The 17,376-nt window shown below is 39.1% G+C and overlaps 1 protein-coding gene across 1 annotated transcript; it reads left to right on the top strand.

Annotated features, from left to right (window-relative positions):
* The first annotated feature begins 15,458 nt into the window (after positions 1 to 15,458).
* Positions 15,459 to 17,147, top strand: LOC139539586 (transcription factor JunD-like). The gene has a single exon (XM_071342665.1). It carries the CDS (start codon positions 15,810 to 15,812, stop codon positions 16,626 to 16,628), a length of 819 nt encoding a protein of 272 aa, XP_071198766.1. The 5' UTR covers positions 15,459 to 15,809; the 3' UTR covers positions 16,629 to 17,147.
* Positions 17,148 to 17,376: the final 229 nt, after the last annotated feature.

The following is a 17,376-nucleotide window of genomic DNA, read 5'->3' on the forward strand; positions in this document are numbered from 1 at the left end:
CCCAAATACAGCAAATGCGCTATTCGGCTACAGTCAAAGTGCGTAACGATTTTTTGACAAGCATTTTTTGTTGCCCGATTTAGATATGTTTCTGCTTATAATTTCAGACATTTTGGTAGGCTATTTTTTAGTCAACTTGTCTATAATTAGATACATGCAACTTCTCTTCTGTAATTATATGTTGCCCGAGAAGACTAAATAAACCCTTGATCACCAGAATAATGTCATCATTCGATAGAATGAATGCTTCACTCTAGTTGACATCGGTAAATTTTCTCTGTCGTCTTTTGCAGAGAAAGACTTTAGGGACTGGGGAGAAAATGGAAAGAATATATATATCATATTTTCAAAATAAAATCTGTTTGACTGGTTGTAAGGTAATAGAAAGCTGTGAAAACCAAACATGTTTCTCATAAGATTTTAGTTCAGCTTGGATAAGTATTTCAACCACATAAAATATGATCAGCATTCTCTCAAGATGCTGAAAGAAAGAAATCATATTTCTTCACTCCTGTTCCCGGATAAAAACATTTTGCCTGCATTTGGTGTAACCTGGCATCAAGAAATGCTAAATTCTGCAGGAGTTAATATTATGGCTATGTGAGCAGTTATAGACCTACAGTCTGTGTCCAGACCTCAATGTAGCCTATAGATATGAATTGCACAATAATTATACATTTATCGATTTTTTAAGGTATTTTCTCTTTATTCAACCTGTGGTGAATATAACCGCGGGGACTGTGGGTTATGAGTCAACCCGCACATCACTAACGTACATACTTTTGGACATTTAGTGTATGTGGACACCCCATCAAATTAATGGATTCTACTATTTCAGCCACACCCGTTGCTGACACATGTATTAAATCGAGCACACAGCCATGCAATCTCCATAGAGAAACATTGGCAGTAGAATGTCACGTACTGAAGAGCTCAGTGACTTTCAACGTAGCACCATCATAGGATGCCACCTTTCCAACAAGTCAGTTCATCAAATTTCTGGACTTCTAGAGATGCCGCAGTCAACTAAGTGCTGTTATTGTGAATTGAAACGTCTAAGAGCAACAACGGCTCAGTCGCGAAGTGGTAGGCCACTCAAGCTCACAGGACCGCCGAGTGCTGAAGCGAGTAAAAATCATCTGTCCTCGGTTGCAACACTCACTACTGAGTTCCAAACTGCCTCTGGAAGCAAAGTCAGCACAAGAACTGTTCGTCGGGAGCTTCATGAAAGGGGTTTCCATGGCAGAGCACACAAGCCTAAGATCACCATGCGCAATGCCAATTGTCGGCTGGAGTGGCGTAATGCTCGCCGCCATTGGACTCTGGAGTGATGTATCACGCTTCACCATCTGGCAGTCCAACGGACAAATCTGGGTTTGGCGGATGCCAGGAGAACGCTACCTGCCCAAATGCATAGTGCCAACTGTAAAGTTTGGTGGAGGAGGAATAATGATCTGGGGCTGTTATTCATGGTTTGGGCTAGGCCCCTTAGTTTCAGTGAAGGGAATCTTAACGCTACAGCATACAATGACATTCTAGACGATTCTGTGCTTCCAACTTTGTGGCAATAGTTTGGGGAAGGCCTTTTCCTATTTCAGCATGACAGTGTCCCCATGCACAAAGCGAGGTCCATACAGAAATGGTTAGTCAAGATCGGTGTGGAAGAATTTGACTGGCCTGCACAGAGCCCTACCTCAACCTCATTGAACACCTTTGGGATGAATTTGAACACCGACTGCGAGCATGGCCTAATTGCCCAACATTAGTTGGGCAAAACCGACTGCACTAATGCTCTTGTGGCTAAATGGTCCCCACAGCAATGTTCCAACATCTAGTGGAAAGCCTTCCCAGAAGATTGGAGGCTGTTATAGGATCAAAGGGGGGACCAACTCCATATTAATGTCCATGATTTTGGAATGAGATGTTCAACCAGCAGGTGTCCACATATTTCACGCAAATCACACAAGGGAAGTAGTCCCCAAGGAGTTGAAGATTGGAAGGATATACATTTTACCATCAGCTTTCATGTGGTTGATCAATCTGTGTCATGTCAGATGCATTAGAAAACACATTCCCACTATCCCTACAATACCATATATGTGGCTGTACTAAAGAAAAGGAAACCTCTCTTTAAAAAAAAAAAGGATTCGGCATCTCTGAATCACTAGTATGCCTAGTGTTAACTGTGTTGCTAAAAGCTTTTTTCTTGCTGCATTGGAATTCATTTGCTGTCAGTTTCCCTTTCATTCTGAGACAGAATTTCACCACAAATGCAGAACGACGTAAAAAGATGAGTTGCTGAGGGAGGAAAACCCATTTGCTCTGCTTCTCAGTCATTGCTCAAGGGGTGTGCGGATCAGATCTGCGTGCGGATCAGATCTGCTGTAATTTATTTCCTGAAATGTTAGCTGTGATAACTGGCTTTGACCAGGGGGGTGGAAAGAGGGGGTAATTTCAGAGTTAGTCTTTGTGTCTTCCTCTCCTCCGCTCCTTCTCTCCCATCCTCCCACGCATTGTTTGCCAATACACCACTGCACCAGCCCACCCAAACGCAGCCTCGCTCTAATCTGCCACTCTCTCACCTGCGTCACATTGCATGACAGTGTTGCCGTGGCGACGGCCCCCTCCTTGCTACCTGAGGAAGATGACGGCTGCTGATGCAGGCAGGCTGCTGATGTCATCACTTCCCTTGGGAAACTGGGTTATTTTTACTGCAGGGCACAAATATACCAGCCTGTCCATGTATTTATGGAAACCCACATCTAATGCAGGCTGCCAGGAAACATTATTACAGTTTCTCTCACCATTCCCATTAAAGAGAAGCTTTTCCTTTCCTCTATTTAATTTCAGTGGTGAAATGAGAATTTCAGTGCTGCTGTTTTGAAAGGCCTCGTATTACTTTGGAGATTGTCTACCCAGTAGTTGTCTGAGTTTGCCTAGTCTCCTGTCAATGCATTTAACACTGACTGTGAGACATGACGTTACAGGGTTATTTCCTTGAACTAACGCTGACTAGATTAATCTGAGACATCGAAGGCCTACAGCATGCTCTCTTGTAAGGACATCTGTCAACATTTTGAGCCCCTCTAGGCTGTTTACTTTGATTCCATTATGCTTCCACTTTATTGCATTATACTGACTCAACCCTTTTTTTAGGCAAACACAAGTGCTAAAAGCCTTGGCATATTTGTGTGGCTGAGTGGCATATATTTTCATTTTTTTTGCCATTGTAAAATGTCTTAAATGCATTCCCATATCTTTGTGCTTTCATCAAGTGGGTGTCACTGTCAAAGTGATTACTTTTTCATTGTGACTTGATATGAGAAGGGCATGTTGAAAAAGGCATTGTTTTTGGCACTGAGGGCAGGTCAACTTTTTGTCTGAACCACAGAATTCCTTCCAGGCTTAGTTCACTGCAGTGATTTATGGTTCCTTTGACTATCAGGAAAAATCAACAAAGAATATCGTTTAATATGTCATTCCCTCTCTGTAGTAGTCAATTCACACACAGAACCGCTGATCCCACTAAACCAACTTTTTTTCGCTCATACACCAATATTAATCGTATGGTTTGCATGAAAATATTGTTCAATTATTGATGTGTTGTTGACCGTCCCCCCCCCCCCCCCCAAACATCATTAATATGCATGCCTCTATTTTCTTTTCAAAAGTGAGATGAGAATTAATGGAAAAACTCTTGACATTTCAAAAACGTTTTTTTTTTCTTATTCAGAAGGACATATGATGATTAATCAACTAATTGCTAAATGTCAGTCAACACATCAGCATCGAAATCACTGCATAATACCACTGCTGTGATGCGTGGGCTTACTGTGGCTTTGAGTGTGTGTGCGTGTGGGTCTGTGTGTGACAGGTATTATAGTGTCCCTCTAACCACCGTAGGCTCTAACCTCACATGAAACTAGTCCTCTACCTCCTTGCACACAGGGTTTCCCCACATAGTCGTGAGTGTGGAGCCTCACCTACACGTTGAAACTGCGTCATGGGCCAAGAGGAGTGCACATGATGGGAACAGAGGTGAAGACAGGCCATGTACCATGAAACTGCTGCCCCTGCTCATTTTAACGGTAAAAACACTGCAAAACTGAACTGTGGTGAAGCCAGAAAACACACTCACATCAAAGCAATCATGCCGTGATAACATGCACCGAAACCTGGCATCAGGTTTGCTTGTTACTTAAGTGTTCTGTTAAGTGTTACACTGTTAAGTGTTCTGTAACAACGAGGCTACAGCATGCATCTAAAAAAATAATTTGATTTGATGAAGACAGATGCTCTCACCAAATACCTTAAACAACGCTAAACCGCTCCAATCGTGGACATAAATATTGGGTGATTCCTCAGATACAACAGCTCAGCAAGTGACATGTTGCTCAACACTAGCACACACTAGACCTATTCATTACCTGGGCCTGGCCACGGCTTAAAGGTGTTCCATTCCCAGCATGCATTAGTGATGCCAAACATTCCTGATGTGTTATCACACTGTGCCTTGACTTGTAGCACTGAAATATGTGTACTCTAAATTCACCATATGTCTGTACAGGCTTGATTCTCCTATCCTGCTTTGTTATAATGAACCTGCTATTGCAGTATCAATTATAGTTAAGGTTTGTGTTCATTAGGGTACACTAGCGAATCTGTTAAAAACAGAATACAAACATTTCTTATTGCACAAGTTCAGGTAATATGTCCCTGTTTCACTCCCTTTTGGGCTGTTTTCTTTGATTTCGTGCTTACTAAACATGACCCAGGTTCTCATAGTTACATGTGTATCTGCTCAATAGCAATGTATTACTTTGCCTCCAAATGTTAGATGCATTCAAGAGGTTTAACTGCAGGTGGAATGCTCTTATATAGGAGTTGATGTATACTTGGAGAAAAAAACATCTAATAGAACATATATTAAACAGACTTTACAAACATGGGTCTGTTGTAGACCCATTTCCTCTCCGCTTACCTCAAGTAAAAGTCCTGTACGTGTGCCATAGCTGCAACAACAAAAAAAGCACAAACAAAAAAAGCTCTATTGTCGAGAACTGTTTTATAATTTAATGTGTTTATTGTTTGTCTATCTTTTTTATGTATTTGTCTACAAGTTTATATATGTTTACAACAAGCAAGGGGAAGATATCAAAATAGGGGCATTGGGGAATAATAACATATTGTACAGAATACATTTGTACTGTAGTGAAGCCTTCTCTAGAGTAATGCAAGGTCTCTTTCATGATCACGTGAAACGTCAATTGCTATGGAAATGCTGGGATGTGTTTTTCAATTATGTTAAAGGTAATTATGATGGTGATACGATATGGATTACAATTATGAATATTAAGACTATACGCACTACATAGATACTCAAACATGCAAATTGGCAGAGTTATTATTTTATTCACACATTATAGTCTTACTCTTATACAGACATCATACACAATGTCATTATATCATATCCAATATCATACACATCAACCTACTCGGATTTGTTACACACGTAATTTGTCTCGATTTTCTAACATCTGTGGCATTGGCTCACAGGCAAACAGGCAAGGGAATTAAAAAAATATTGCTAGAACCTATTTCTTGAATTCTAAATATCCGACATTTGAAAGCTCTAGTTTTGACCTTCATAATACCTCTGATGGCAGTAACTTTACAAGCACTAATTATGGTCAATTTAGCCTGAGAATATTATCTAGTTATGGTAAGGGGGGAAATAAGTATAGCTAGTTATAATTGTAACGGTTTGGCAGATTATTTTTTTTAAAGATCAGTCTTTACATGGCTAAAAGAAAGGGAATATAACATATACTGTTTACAGGAAACTCACTCTACATCCTTAGATGATGTTGCGTGGAAAAAGGAATGGGGTGGTGAAATAATTTTCTGTCGTGGACAAAGGAACTCAAAGGGTGTGATGATATTAATTAACAAAAATGTTGATCTGAATGTGCAAATAATCAGGATTGATTCGCAAGGAAGATGGACCCTTTTGAATATGAAAGTGGACGAAAAAGAGATTTGGCTCATTAATCTATATGGTCCAAATCAGGATGATCCACACTTCTTCGAAAACATTTATACCAATTTATTGAACTTACAGGCAACAAATGATCTAATAATTATGGTAGGAGACTATAACACAGTGTTAAGTACCTCAATGGACCGTAAAGGTAATCACTCTACAAACTATCATCACCGTGCCCTCAAGGAAATCACAAATATTATGGACACATTAGAAATAGTGGATATTTGGAGACTAAAAAACCCCGACCTAGTGAGATATACATGGAGGAGACTTAATCAAGCTAGTCGTCTTGACTACTTTCTTGTCTCTTTCTCTCTTGCATTAAAGGTTAAAAAAGTTTTAATAGGAGACAGAATGCAATCGGATCATCATCTAATTGGCATTCACATAACTCTTATATATTTTCCACGTGGACGGGGATATTGGAAATTTAATCAAAGTTTACTGGAGGACAATTTATTTTTAACTAAGACAAAATAGTTTATAACTGAATTTTTCCAGTATAATATAGGTTCAGCAAATCCCTTATTGTTTGGGATACCTTTAAATGTACCTTCAGGGGTCATTCAATTCAATTTTCATCAATAATAAAAAAGCAGTTTCTGGCTAAAGAAACAAGACTAACAAGGGAAATCCATGAACTAATAGTACAGGTAGATAGCAATAAAAACGATACTATAGAGATACAAAATAAGTTAGAGGAAAAACAAAAAGAACTTGAGGAACTTATTCAAGAACGATCTAATGTAATCTATTACAAAAATAAAGCTAACAGGATGGAATATGGAGAACAATGCACAAAATTCTTCCTGAATCTCCAATACAGGAACGCTAACAAAAAGAATTTGCAAAAACTATGTAATCTATGATTCTCCGAATGATATTTTAAAAGAGGAAGCTAATTATTTTAGGAAGATATTCTCTTTTCCATCTCATCCTCTCCCACTGAATGAAGATTACGGTAAGGAATTTCTTCCAAATAATTAAAAAAATGGAAAATTAACAAATGTACAGAAAGATCAGTGCGAATGCCAAATTACAGAGAAATTACTTTTTGAGGCTATTAAGTCCTTTCAGTCTGGAAAAACCCCAGGGCTTGATGGCATACCCGTAGAGGTATATCAAGTATTTTTTGATATACTAAAAGCTCCATTGTTAGATTGTTTTAACTACTCCTATAGAAATGGTAGTATGTCAGGTACTCAGCAGGAAGGTCTGATTTCTCTATTATTAAAACAAGACCCAGATGGCAAATATAAAGACCCAGTCTATCTAAAAAAAACTGGAGGCCCCTTACACTTCAATGTTGTGATGCAAAAATACTAGCAAAATGCATAGCACTCAGAATTCAAAGGGTTTTACCAGGTATTGTTCATCCTGATCAGACAGGTTTTTTACATGGACAATACATTGGAGATAATATACGACAACTACTAGAAATCATAGAACATCATGAAACATATAAGAAGCCAGGAATGGTATTTATAGCGGATTTTGAAAAGGCATTTGATAAAGTAAGACTGGATTTTATTTTTTCAATTTCGGTAATTCTCTTATAAAATGGGTAAAAATAATGTATAGCAACGCCAGGTGTAAAATAGTAAATAATGGCTACTTCTCAGAGAGTTTTGAATTGTCAAGAGGAGTTAAACAAGGGTGTCCGCTGTCACCATATCTATTCGTTATGGCCATCGAAATGCTAGCTATTAATATCAGATCCAATAACAACATTAGAGGATTAGAAATCCAAGGCTTAAATACAAAGGTGTCCATGTACGCCGATGACTAAAGTTTTATGTTAAGTCCGCAAACTAGATCCCTGCAATGTCTCATTAAAGATCTAGATAACTTCTCTGTACTCTCTGGACTAAAATCTAATTATGACAAGTGTACAATATTACGTATTGGATCCTTAAAAAATACAACGTTTACATTACCCTGCAGCTTACCTATAAAATAGGCTGATGGTGAAGTAGACATACTCGGTATTCATATCACAAAATATATAAATAAGCTCTCCACAATGAATTTCAATAGAAAACTTGTAAAAATAGACAAGATCCTGCAACCATGGAGAGGTAAATACCTGTCTATTTATGGAAAAATTGCCCTGATTAACTCCTTAGTCATATCTCAGTTTACTCACTTACTTATGGCGCTGCCTACTCCTGATGATTCATTTTTCAAATCATATGAGCAAAAAATATTTAGCTTTATCTGGGACGCTAAATCAGACAAAATAAAACGAGCGTGTCTATATAATGAATAGGGTGGGTTGAGATGATTAAATATAAAGCACTAAACCTCTCTCTAAAAGCTTCACTCATTCAAAAGTTTTATTTGAACCCTAAATGGTTCTCAAGTAGATGAATAAGGAAAGCTCATCCTATCACGACCGTTGAAAGAAGTGGACCAAAGTGCAGCGTGGTAAGCGTACATTTCTCTTTTATTTTTAGAATGTCGCCAACAAAACAAGAAACAAAATAAACGACCGTGAAACTTCCGAGGGCTATAGTGCCACTAACAAAGTCAACTACCCACACTGAAAGGAGGGAGAAAGGGCTACCTAAGTATGATTCCAAATCAGAGACAACGATAGACAGCTGTCCCTGATTGAGAACCATACCCGGCCAAAACATAGAAATAAAAAAACATAGAAAACAAAGCATAGAATGCCCACCCCACATCACACCCTGACCTAACCAAATAGATAAATAAAACGGCTCTCTAAGGTCAGGGCGTGACACATCCATTGTTTAAAAATTGCCTTTTTGCCTTTGTGCAGATTGCCATGTCTCATTTTTGATTAATTTAAAATTATACTTTTTTCAAAGTATCTGTCTTTTTCAAACAAGCATTGCAGAGCTGGCTAAAATTTCAATTTCATCCCCCTGAAAAGATAGAACAAATATTACAACAAATATTATGGCTGAACTCAAATGTGCTGGTTGATAAAATACCTGTATTTATTGGAAAGATGTTTGAAAGGGGTATTTTGTTCTTAAATGATATTGTAAATTGTAATGGTAGAGTTATGTCCTTCATGGAGTTATCAGAATTGTACGGGAAAGTCTGCTCAATCCAAGAGTACAACCAATTGATTACAGCATTGCCCCAAAAATGGAGGAGGCGGGTGGCAGCGGGAGGAGGTAGGGAACTGGTCTGTCTGCCCAATATAAAGGATCAAAACTGGCGGAGGAATAAAAATAGCATAAATAGGAAAGTATACTAGTTTCATTTGAGGACCAGGATGTTGACAACTGTGCTATACAGATTGCAAAATAGTTGGGAAGAGATTTTTGATGTACCGATTCCATGGTACGAGTTGATATATAAAACAACGCAAGATTCAAGACTTTGTGCTTTTCAGCTAAAATTATTATATATAATTCTTGCCACCAACAAAATGTTGAATATTTGGGGCATAAAATCATCGAAGCTCTGCAGATTTTGTTGTGAGGATGCAGAATCAATAGTCCATTTATTTTGGTATTGCCCTCAGGTAGCCTGTTTCTGGTCTCAGGTTCAGGAATGGCTGAAAATGCATAGCATTGATCTAAAATTGACCCTAGAAATAGTACTGCTAGGAGATCTGGAGAGATCGGGTCAGTCAATTACTAATATACTAATACTCTTAGTAAAAGTATTTATCTTCAATATGCAATCTGTAGATTATATTCGATTAGATAGATTGAAATTGTACGTTAAACATCATAGCATAGTTGAAAGATATGTGTTGCGTAGAAACACGAAGTGGGTGGCCAGCAGAGATAGATGGGATGGGCTGAGGGAAGCTGAGGGTTGGTATGTGAAATTGGAGACAAGTGGGAGTGGAGTTGCTGTGTGAGATAGAGAATGATGGTCAAAGATAAAAGGGGGAAAAATATATAAAAAAAGTACATTTGAATGACACTAAGTGGCAATGTTTTTACAACTAATGCCGGTTTGCCCGAGGCTGATGCCGTGCAGGTGTTTGTACACATACATATACACACACTCTCATTCAAATAAACACATACAAGAACACACACATACATGTAATAGTGCCAGACATGCACACAAACATATACAGTTCGCATTGCTGTTATGATTTCAGTTGTTCTTGATGTCCTTTGTTTTAAATGTATAATTTTTTTATATATTTTTTTCATTGTTTGCTGTTTCTTCTGTCTTTTCCTTTTTTCTCTTTAGTTCATTCTCTTGGTTGTTGGTGCATTGGGGGGGTTCTTGGGGGTGGGGAATGGAATTCATTTTATTTTTTTTATTCCGGGGGGGACTGTGGGAGGGGTCTCGAATGGTTGAGGGACAGCTATTGGGGAACTGTAGGGGGATCTTGGAGGGTTTGGGTTTCACAAGATTGTGATCATGAAAAAGGAAACTATGACATATATTTTATATCACTATCATGCACACGCACCCTCACACATAAGGATATCTCTGTTGCGGAAAGACTGATACATGTTTGATAGTGTCTTGATGCTGTATTGTTTGTCCTTCATGTTCGAATACTTTAATGTTACCCCTTCCTTGTATTTTTTGTAATAATTTTTTTTTTAATGTAAGTATATATATATATATATTTTTTTAAAGCAAGAACATGTCGGGACTTTAATTTTGACATGAAGTAAGCAGAGAGGAACTGACCTCGCTAAGGAAATGGGCCTACAGCAGACCCACGTTTGGAAATTCTGTTTAATTATACGTTTTTTTTTGTCAAATTCCCTCCTGCATAAGGACCAAGCCTACAGACAAATCAAAATGTATTTAACTTCTGGCTTCCAGTGGACTATTCAGTTTTTTTTTAAAGTTAATTCCTAGTCACGCTAGTGTGTAAATACTAGCATTGCTAAAAGCAGTTACCATGAAGCCTTTTCAGGCTTTGAATCAAGTTAGAGTAGCTAGCTTGTCTAACTATCTTAGCTGGCATGCCTGCTGGCAAGGTTGGTAGACTTTAGAAAACCAAAAAATAACTAAATATACTGAATAAGACTCACATTCTTTTCAATCTTTAATTTAAACAGAGATACAGAGAAGGATTTAGTTTATAAAAAAATAAAAAACAGTTTAACTCAATACTTACATATGCAGCAAAATATACAGTTGAAGTTGAAAGATTACATACACCTTAGCCAAATACATTTAAACACAGTTTTTCCACAATTCCTGACATTTAATCCTAGTAAAAATTCCCTGTCTTAGGTCAGTTAGGATCACCACTTTATTTTAAGAATGTGAAATGTCAGAATAATAGTAGAGAGAATGATTTATTTCAGCTTTTATTTATTTCATCACATTCCCAGTGGGTCAGAAGTTTACATACACTCAATTAGTATTTGGTAGCATTGCCTTTAAATTGTTTAACTTGGGTTAAATGTTTCGGGTAGCCTTCCACACGCTTCCCATTATAAGTTGTGTGAATTTTGGCCCATTCCTCCTGACAGAGCTGGTGTAACTGAGGTTTGCCGGTGTCCTTGCTCACACACGCTTTTTCAGTTCTGCCCACAAATGTTCTATAGGATTGAGGTCAGGGCTTTGTGAGGGGCACTCCAATAACTTGACTTTGTTGTCCTTAAGCCATTTTGCCACAACTTTGGAAGTATGCTTGGGGTCATTGTCCATTTGGAAGACACATTCGTGACCAAGCTTTAACTCCCTGACTGTTGTCTTGAGATGTTGCTTAAATATATCCACATCATTTTCCCTCCTCATGAAGCCATCTATTTTGTGAAGTGCACCAATCCCTCCTGCAGCAAAGCACCCCCACAACATGATGCTTCCACCCCCATGCTTCACGGTTGGGATGGTGTTCTTCGGCTTGCAAGCCTCCCCCTTATTCCTCCAAACATAACGTTGGTCATTATGGCCAAACAGTTTATATTTTTGTTTCATCAGACCAAAGTACGATCTTTGGCCCCATGTGCAGTTGCAAACCGTAGTCTGGCTTTTTTATGCCGGTTTTGGAAGTGGCTTCTTCCTTGCTGAGTGGGTTTTCAGGTTATGTCGATATAGGACTCGTTTTACTGTGGATATAGATATTTTTGTACCTGTTTCCTCCAGCATCTTTACAAGGTCCTTTGCTGTTGTTCTGGGATTGATTTGCACTTTTTGCACCAAAGTACGTTCATATCTAGGAGACAGAACGCGTCTCCTTCCTGAGCGGTATGACGGCTGCGTGGTCCCATGGTGTTTATACTTGCGTACTATTGTTTGTACAGATTAACGTGGTACCTTCAGGCATTTGTAAATTGCTCCCAAGGATGAACCAGACTTGTGGAGGTCTACAATTCTTTTCTGAGGTCGTTGCTGATTTCTTTTGATTTTCCTATGATGTCAAGCAAAGAGGCACTGAGTTTGAGGGTAGGCCTTGAAATACATCCACAGGTACACCTCCAATTGACTCAAATTATGTCAATTAGCCTATCAGAAGCTTCTAAAGCCATTTCTGGAATTTTCCAAGCTGTTTAAAGGTACAGTCAACTTATTGTATGTAAACTTCTGACCCACTGGAATTGTGATACAGTGAATTATAAGTGAAATAATCTGTCTGGTAACAATTGTTTGAAAAAGTACTTGTGTCATGCACAAAGTAGATGTCCTAACCGACTTGCCAAAACTATAGTTTGTTAACAAGAAATTTGAGTTTTAATGACTCCAACCTAAGTGTATGTAAACTTCCGACTTCAACTGTACATACTTTTGACATAGAATTAAGCATATTGAGCTATTTCACGTGTTTGAAAAATGCGAAATTCTCAAATTTATGGTCGGAGGACTTAGCCCCTCTCCGGACCACACGCCAGTCATCCTCATGTACTTTGTGCTCCCTCAGATTTTCGGGGTGCATGACACCCCTCTTTACATCTCTCCTGTCTTCCTTTTGTACTCTTCTGTACATTGGTGATGTCATTCTTCCTTGACAGTAACAAATATAGGGTCTTGCCCTGTACATAATATACTTTCTCAGCAACTGATATAACCACCTTGTCGTATTCATTAAATCTATGACTTGTTGGGTTATTCACTGAAAATAGATCCTCATTAGAGCATTCAGCCTTGAAATTATGTCATAAAACAATGTAAATGATCTGAATACATACAACTGCATGGCCTTTTTCGTCATGCCCGAATACCATGTATAGCAACAGCATGTGTATTATAGAATGAGCAGGCTACAACAGCCCTGATCACATTGCAACAAAAAAATACTAGGAGATGTTACTGCCTCTTTTTATCCTCAACTGACAGTTTTTTTTCTCACAGGACCACCCCCGCACGCTTTGCACTGTTGATTCAGCTCTTTCTAACATAAATATCTTGCCTGTTCAGTGAACAGTGTTCACCCCCTCCACCTTTTCACCCCTTACTTCCGCCACTGAGAGTTCCATCGCTGCTCTCTCTCTCTGACATCACAGACAGACGTGGTCCGCCCACTGAGCGGGTCCGCCCCCACGATGCCTTGCAGAGATGGGCCTACCTATGACGCACACACGCCTCCTCGGTGTAACCCTTACCATGCCAGTATGAAGACTGGGGGAGCTGGATAAGGCTCAGTTTCAAAGTGCATGCACTTCAATGTTTTGTTCTAGAAATTGAGCAGCTCCATTCACAGGAGACAAATCGGATTGTGTCTAATAACAGCAGTGGAAAATGATCTTCTATAACATCTGCGTGTAGAAACAATATGTTGATTTAGTATGGCCTTTGGGACAGGTATTTAAAGGAATAGTTCAAGATGTTGGCAATGAAGCTACTTCTCCAGAGTCAGATAAACTGGTGGATACTATTTTTATGTCTCTGCGTCCAGTATGAAGGAAGTTAAATGTAGTTTCGCAAACTAATGCAAACTAGCATTAGCACAATGACTAGACATCTACATGAACAGTTTAGCATGCTGGGGAAGTAGACAGCCTTATTCTAAAATGTATTAAATCGTTTTTCCCCCTCATCAATCTACACACAATACCCCATAATGACAAAGCAAAAACAGTTTTTTAGAAATGTTTTGCACATTTATTAAAAATAAAAACAGAAATACCTTATTTACATAAGTATTGAGCAGGGTGCCTGTGGATCAGTTGTTGTGGGGGGTTAAGTGCCTTGCTAAAGGGCACAAAGGCAGGCAATGGCAGCAGGAACTGTATCTCCCCTTACAGTGACAACACAGATATACACCAGTGAGGCTGATTGAGGGTAATTTGATATCTGATGTTTCTGTAGTAGTAATGGGATTCTGGCAAATCAAGCACTTTACATGTGAGTGTGCCTTTCTTGTGTTAATCAGTTGTAGTGTGACCTTGAATCCACTGACAGTCATTTTATGTATGTTTTCATGAAACTAATTATAAAAACACATAAAAACCATACTCATTGTGACAGTTTAGCAGACAGCGACATGTGGGTTAAGTACACATTGACAGATTTGTCACCCAGTCGGTTTGGGTTTGTTTACTTTTCAGTTACTGGCCTAACACTTTTTCTCCATTTGTTTTTTTCTTTATTTGATTTTCACCACACTTTTTATTTAAATGTTGTATAATTTTTTTTAAATATTAAAACATACAATCTACCTGCAGTGAAGCTGCTCAACATTTACATTACATTGTCATCTAACAGACTCCCATCCAGAGCAACCCACAGAAGTAACAAGGGTAAACGCCCTGCCCAAGAGCATGTCGACAGGTCTCCCACCAGGTCAAAACGGGGACCCGAACCAGTGACCTATTGGCCACTGGCCCAAGCTCCCAACCGCCAGGCCACCAACCCTCCAAGATCCCCTCACAGTTCCACGAGAGCTGCCCCTCAACCATCTTAGACCCCTGCCGAAAAATCATAATAATAATACTAAAAATACCTCTTGAATCTTGCATCGTACACCAAAAATCTGTTCCCAGCTATTTTGCAATCTGTATGGCACAGCAGTAACATCCTGGTCCTCAAATGAAACTGGTATACTTTCCTATTTATAGTATTTTTATTCCTCCAACAGTTTTGATCATTTATATTGGGCAGACAGACCAGTTCGCTACATCATCACGGTGCCACCAGTCTTTTATCAACCAGCACATTTGAGTTCTACCATAATATTTGTTGTAATATTTGTTATATATTTTCAGGGGGATGACATTGGAATTATAACCAGCTCTGCACCACACTTCTTAGATAAAGTCAAAAGAATGTTATGGGACACTTAATAGTGCAAAAATATTTGTCTAACCGATCTAAATGACTTGTTTTACTGTACAAAATGCAAAAGAAATAGAATAGGGAAGGAAACAAGCACTGACCAACCCACTGACCACAATGCACCGCACTGTTTGCAGTTTACCCGCCTTTTCCATGGTAATATGAATGGTACGTCCCCTTATTCAAATAAATTCTGGAAAAACGTAATTTCTGTCCAATCTGCGCGCTCTGAAGTGACACAATGGAACCTACGAGGATAGAAAAGATGGAGGCAGCGCGCGAGCGCACGCATAGAAACTTCTACCTCTAGCTGGAGGCTGGTCATCTATTGTTTCTTATTAATTGTTTCTTATTAAGGAAAAACAAAAAAGACATCATTAGTGAAGGAAAATGCGATCAATACACTGAACGTGGACAAGGGTAGGAAAACTTTAAACGCGGATTTGATTTGATTGTGCCCAAATTACGCATCGTTTCCTCTTCAACAACTGAGATGTTATGGGAACCCCTCTTTCTGTTGTGAGGGTGTGCTGAATTTTTACAACTGCTGTCATCTAAGATTTTGTATTTTTTTTAAAATATGATGAAGAAGGACATGAGTTTAAACCTGGCAAATTCCACAAATTTAAAGCCCAATCTCCGCGACACCGAGAGCATCCTCATCTCCCCGGACCTTGGCCTGCTGAAACTGGCCACCCCGGAGCTAGAGAGACTCATCATTCAGTCCAACGGAATGGTCACAACAACACCAACCTCTCAGTTTCTCTACCCCAAGTCGGTAACCGACGAACAGGAGTTTGCGGAGGGATTCGTCAAGGCTCTCGAGGACTTACACAAACAGAACCAGCTGAACGGCGGAACGTGCGCTCAAACGAACAGTATGGACTTAAGCACCAATGTTGCTCCTGTCACCATACACCTGGACCTACCCGTCTATACGAACTTGAACAGTTATGGCAATGGGCCTTTGGGCACCACTGTCAATTACTCCACAGACACTGTCCCCTTCCCACCACCTCCCTCTCATCATTTAGGCTCCACACAACAGCAAGCGCATTCCCAGGTGCAATCTTTGAAGGATGAGCCGCAGACAGTCCCTGACGTGCACAGCTTCGGCGACAGTCCGCCACTGTCGCCTATCAACATGGACACGCAGGAGCGCATTAAAGCCGAGAGGAAAAAGCTGCGGAATAGAATTGCTGCGTCCAAGTGTAGAAAGAGGAAACTGGAGAGGATATCCAGACTCGAGGACAAAGTTAAGAACCTAAAAACTCAAAACACTGACCTGGCCTCAACGGCAAATGTACTCCGGGAACAAGTGGCTCAGCTAAAACAAAAGGTTTTGAATCATGTGAACAGCGGATGCCAGTTATCACCACATCAAGTTCAAGTGTACTAGTAGCAGGATGACATTTGTCAACCAGCATAAATAAGCTCATTAACCTTTTCTTGTTGGCTCTCAAATATGTCCACTATGTGCATGGAGCCAACGACGTTACAGACTGAAAGGACTTCACTATAATGTACGTTTTTGTATACTGTTTACACATTATTTCTCATGGGTGTACTTTACATAGACAGTCCCAAGACTTGACCAAACCAGCATATCGTCATTGTATTACTATATCATAGCCTTATACTGAAAGTAAAAAGTATTTGCATGTTTATTGACAAACTCGAATGTTACCTAACAGGTTTGGGCACATGTAATTTCTTATGCATTTACAAGTTTACAAGCAAGCATTTATGAACAGATTACATGTACATTTTATATTCAATGCTCCACAGTGTCTTATTTCAGTGTTTTCTTATATTAATGTGAAGCTGTCATCTTTTGTTGCACTGAATAGTTTATTTCACATTCCTATTTTTACTTGGATTCTGATATCAAATAAACTTTGCTTGATAATACAAGTTACATGTTTTGCAGTCTGTTGTGTTCATTTTCGGATTAATTTTGATGCAACAACAGAGCAAGATCCTATATTCAATGTCTCCACTGTAGGCCTTTATACCAGTTGCGTTTGCACAATAGACTAAATTAATGGGTGGGGCACAGTAAGATATTGCTCAATACATATTTGGGAAATCCAATAAGTTAAAACTTGTGTCCAACCCAACATTAAAATCCAATTATGTACCTACAT

This window comes from Salvelinus alpinus, chromosome 15 (genome assembly GCF_045679555.1).
Source record: "Salvelinus alpinus chromosome 15, SLU_Salpinus.1, whole genome shotgun sequence".
Taxonomy (NCBI): Eukaryota; Metazoa; Chordata; class Actinopteri; order Salmoniformes; family Salmonidae; genus Salvelinus; species Salvelinus alpinus.

Excerpts from the sequence above, each read along its gene's own strand:
- LOC139539586 (XM_071342665.1), top strand. The coding sequence starts at position 15,810 with ATGATGAAGAAGGACATGAGTTTAAACCTGGCAAATTCCACAAATTTA.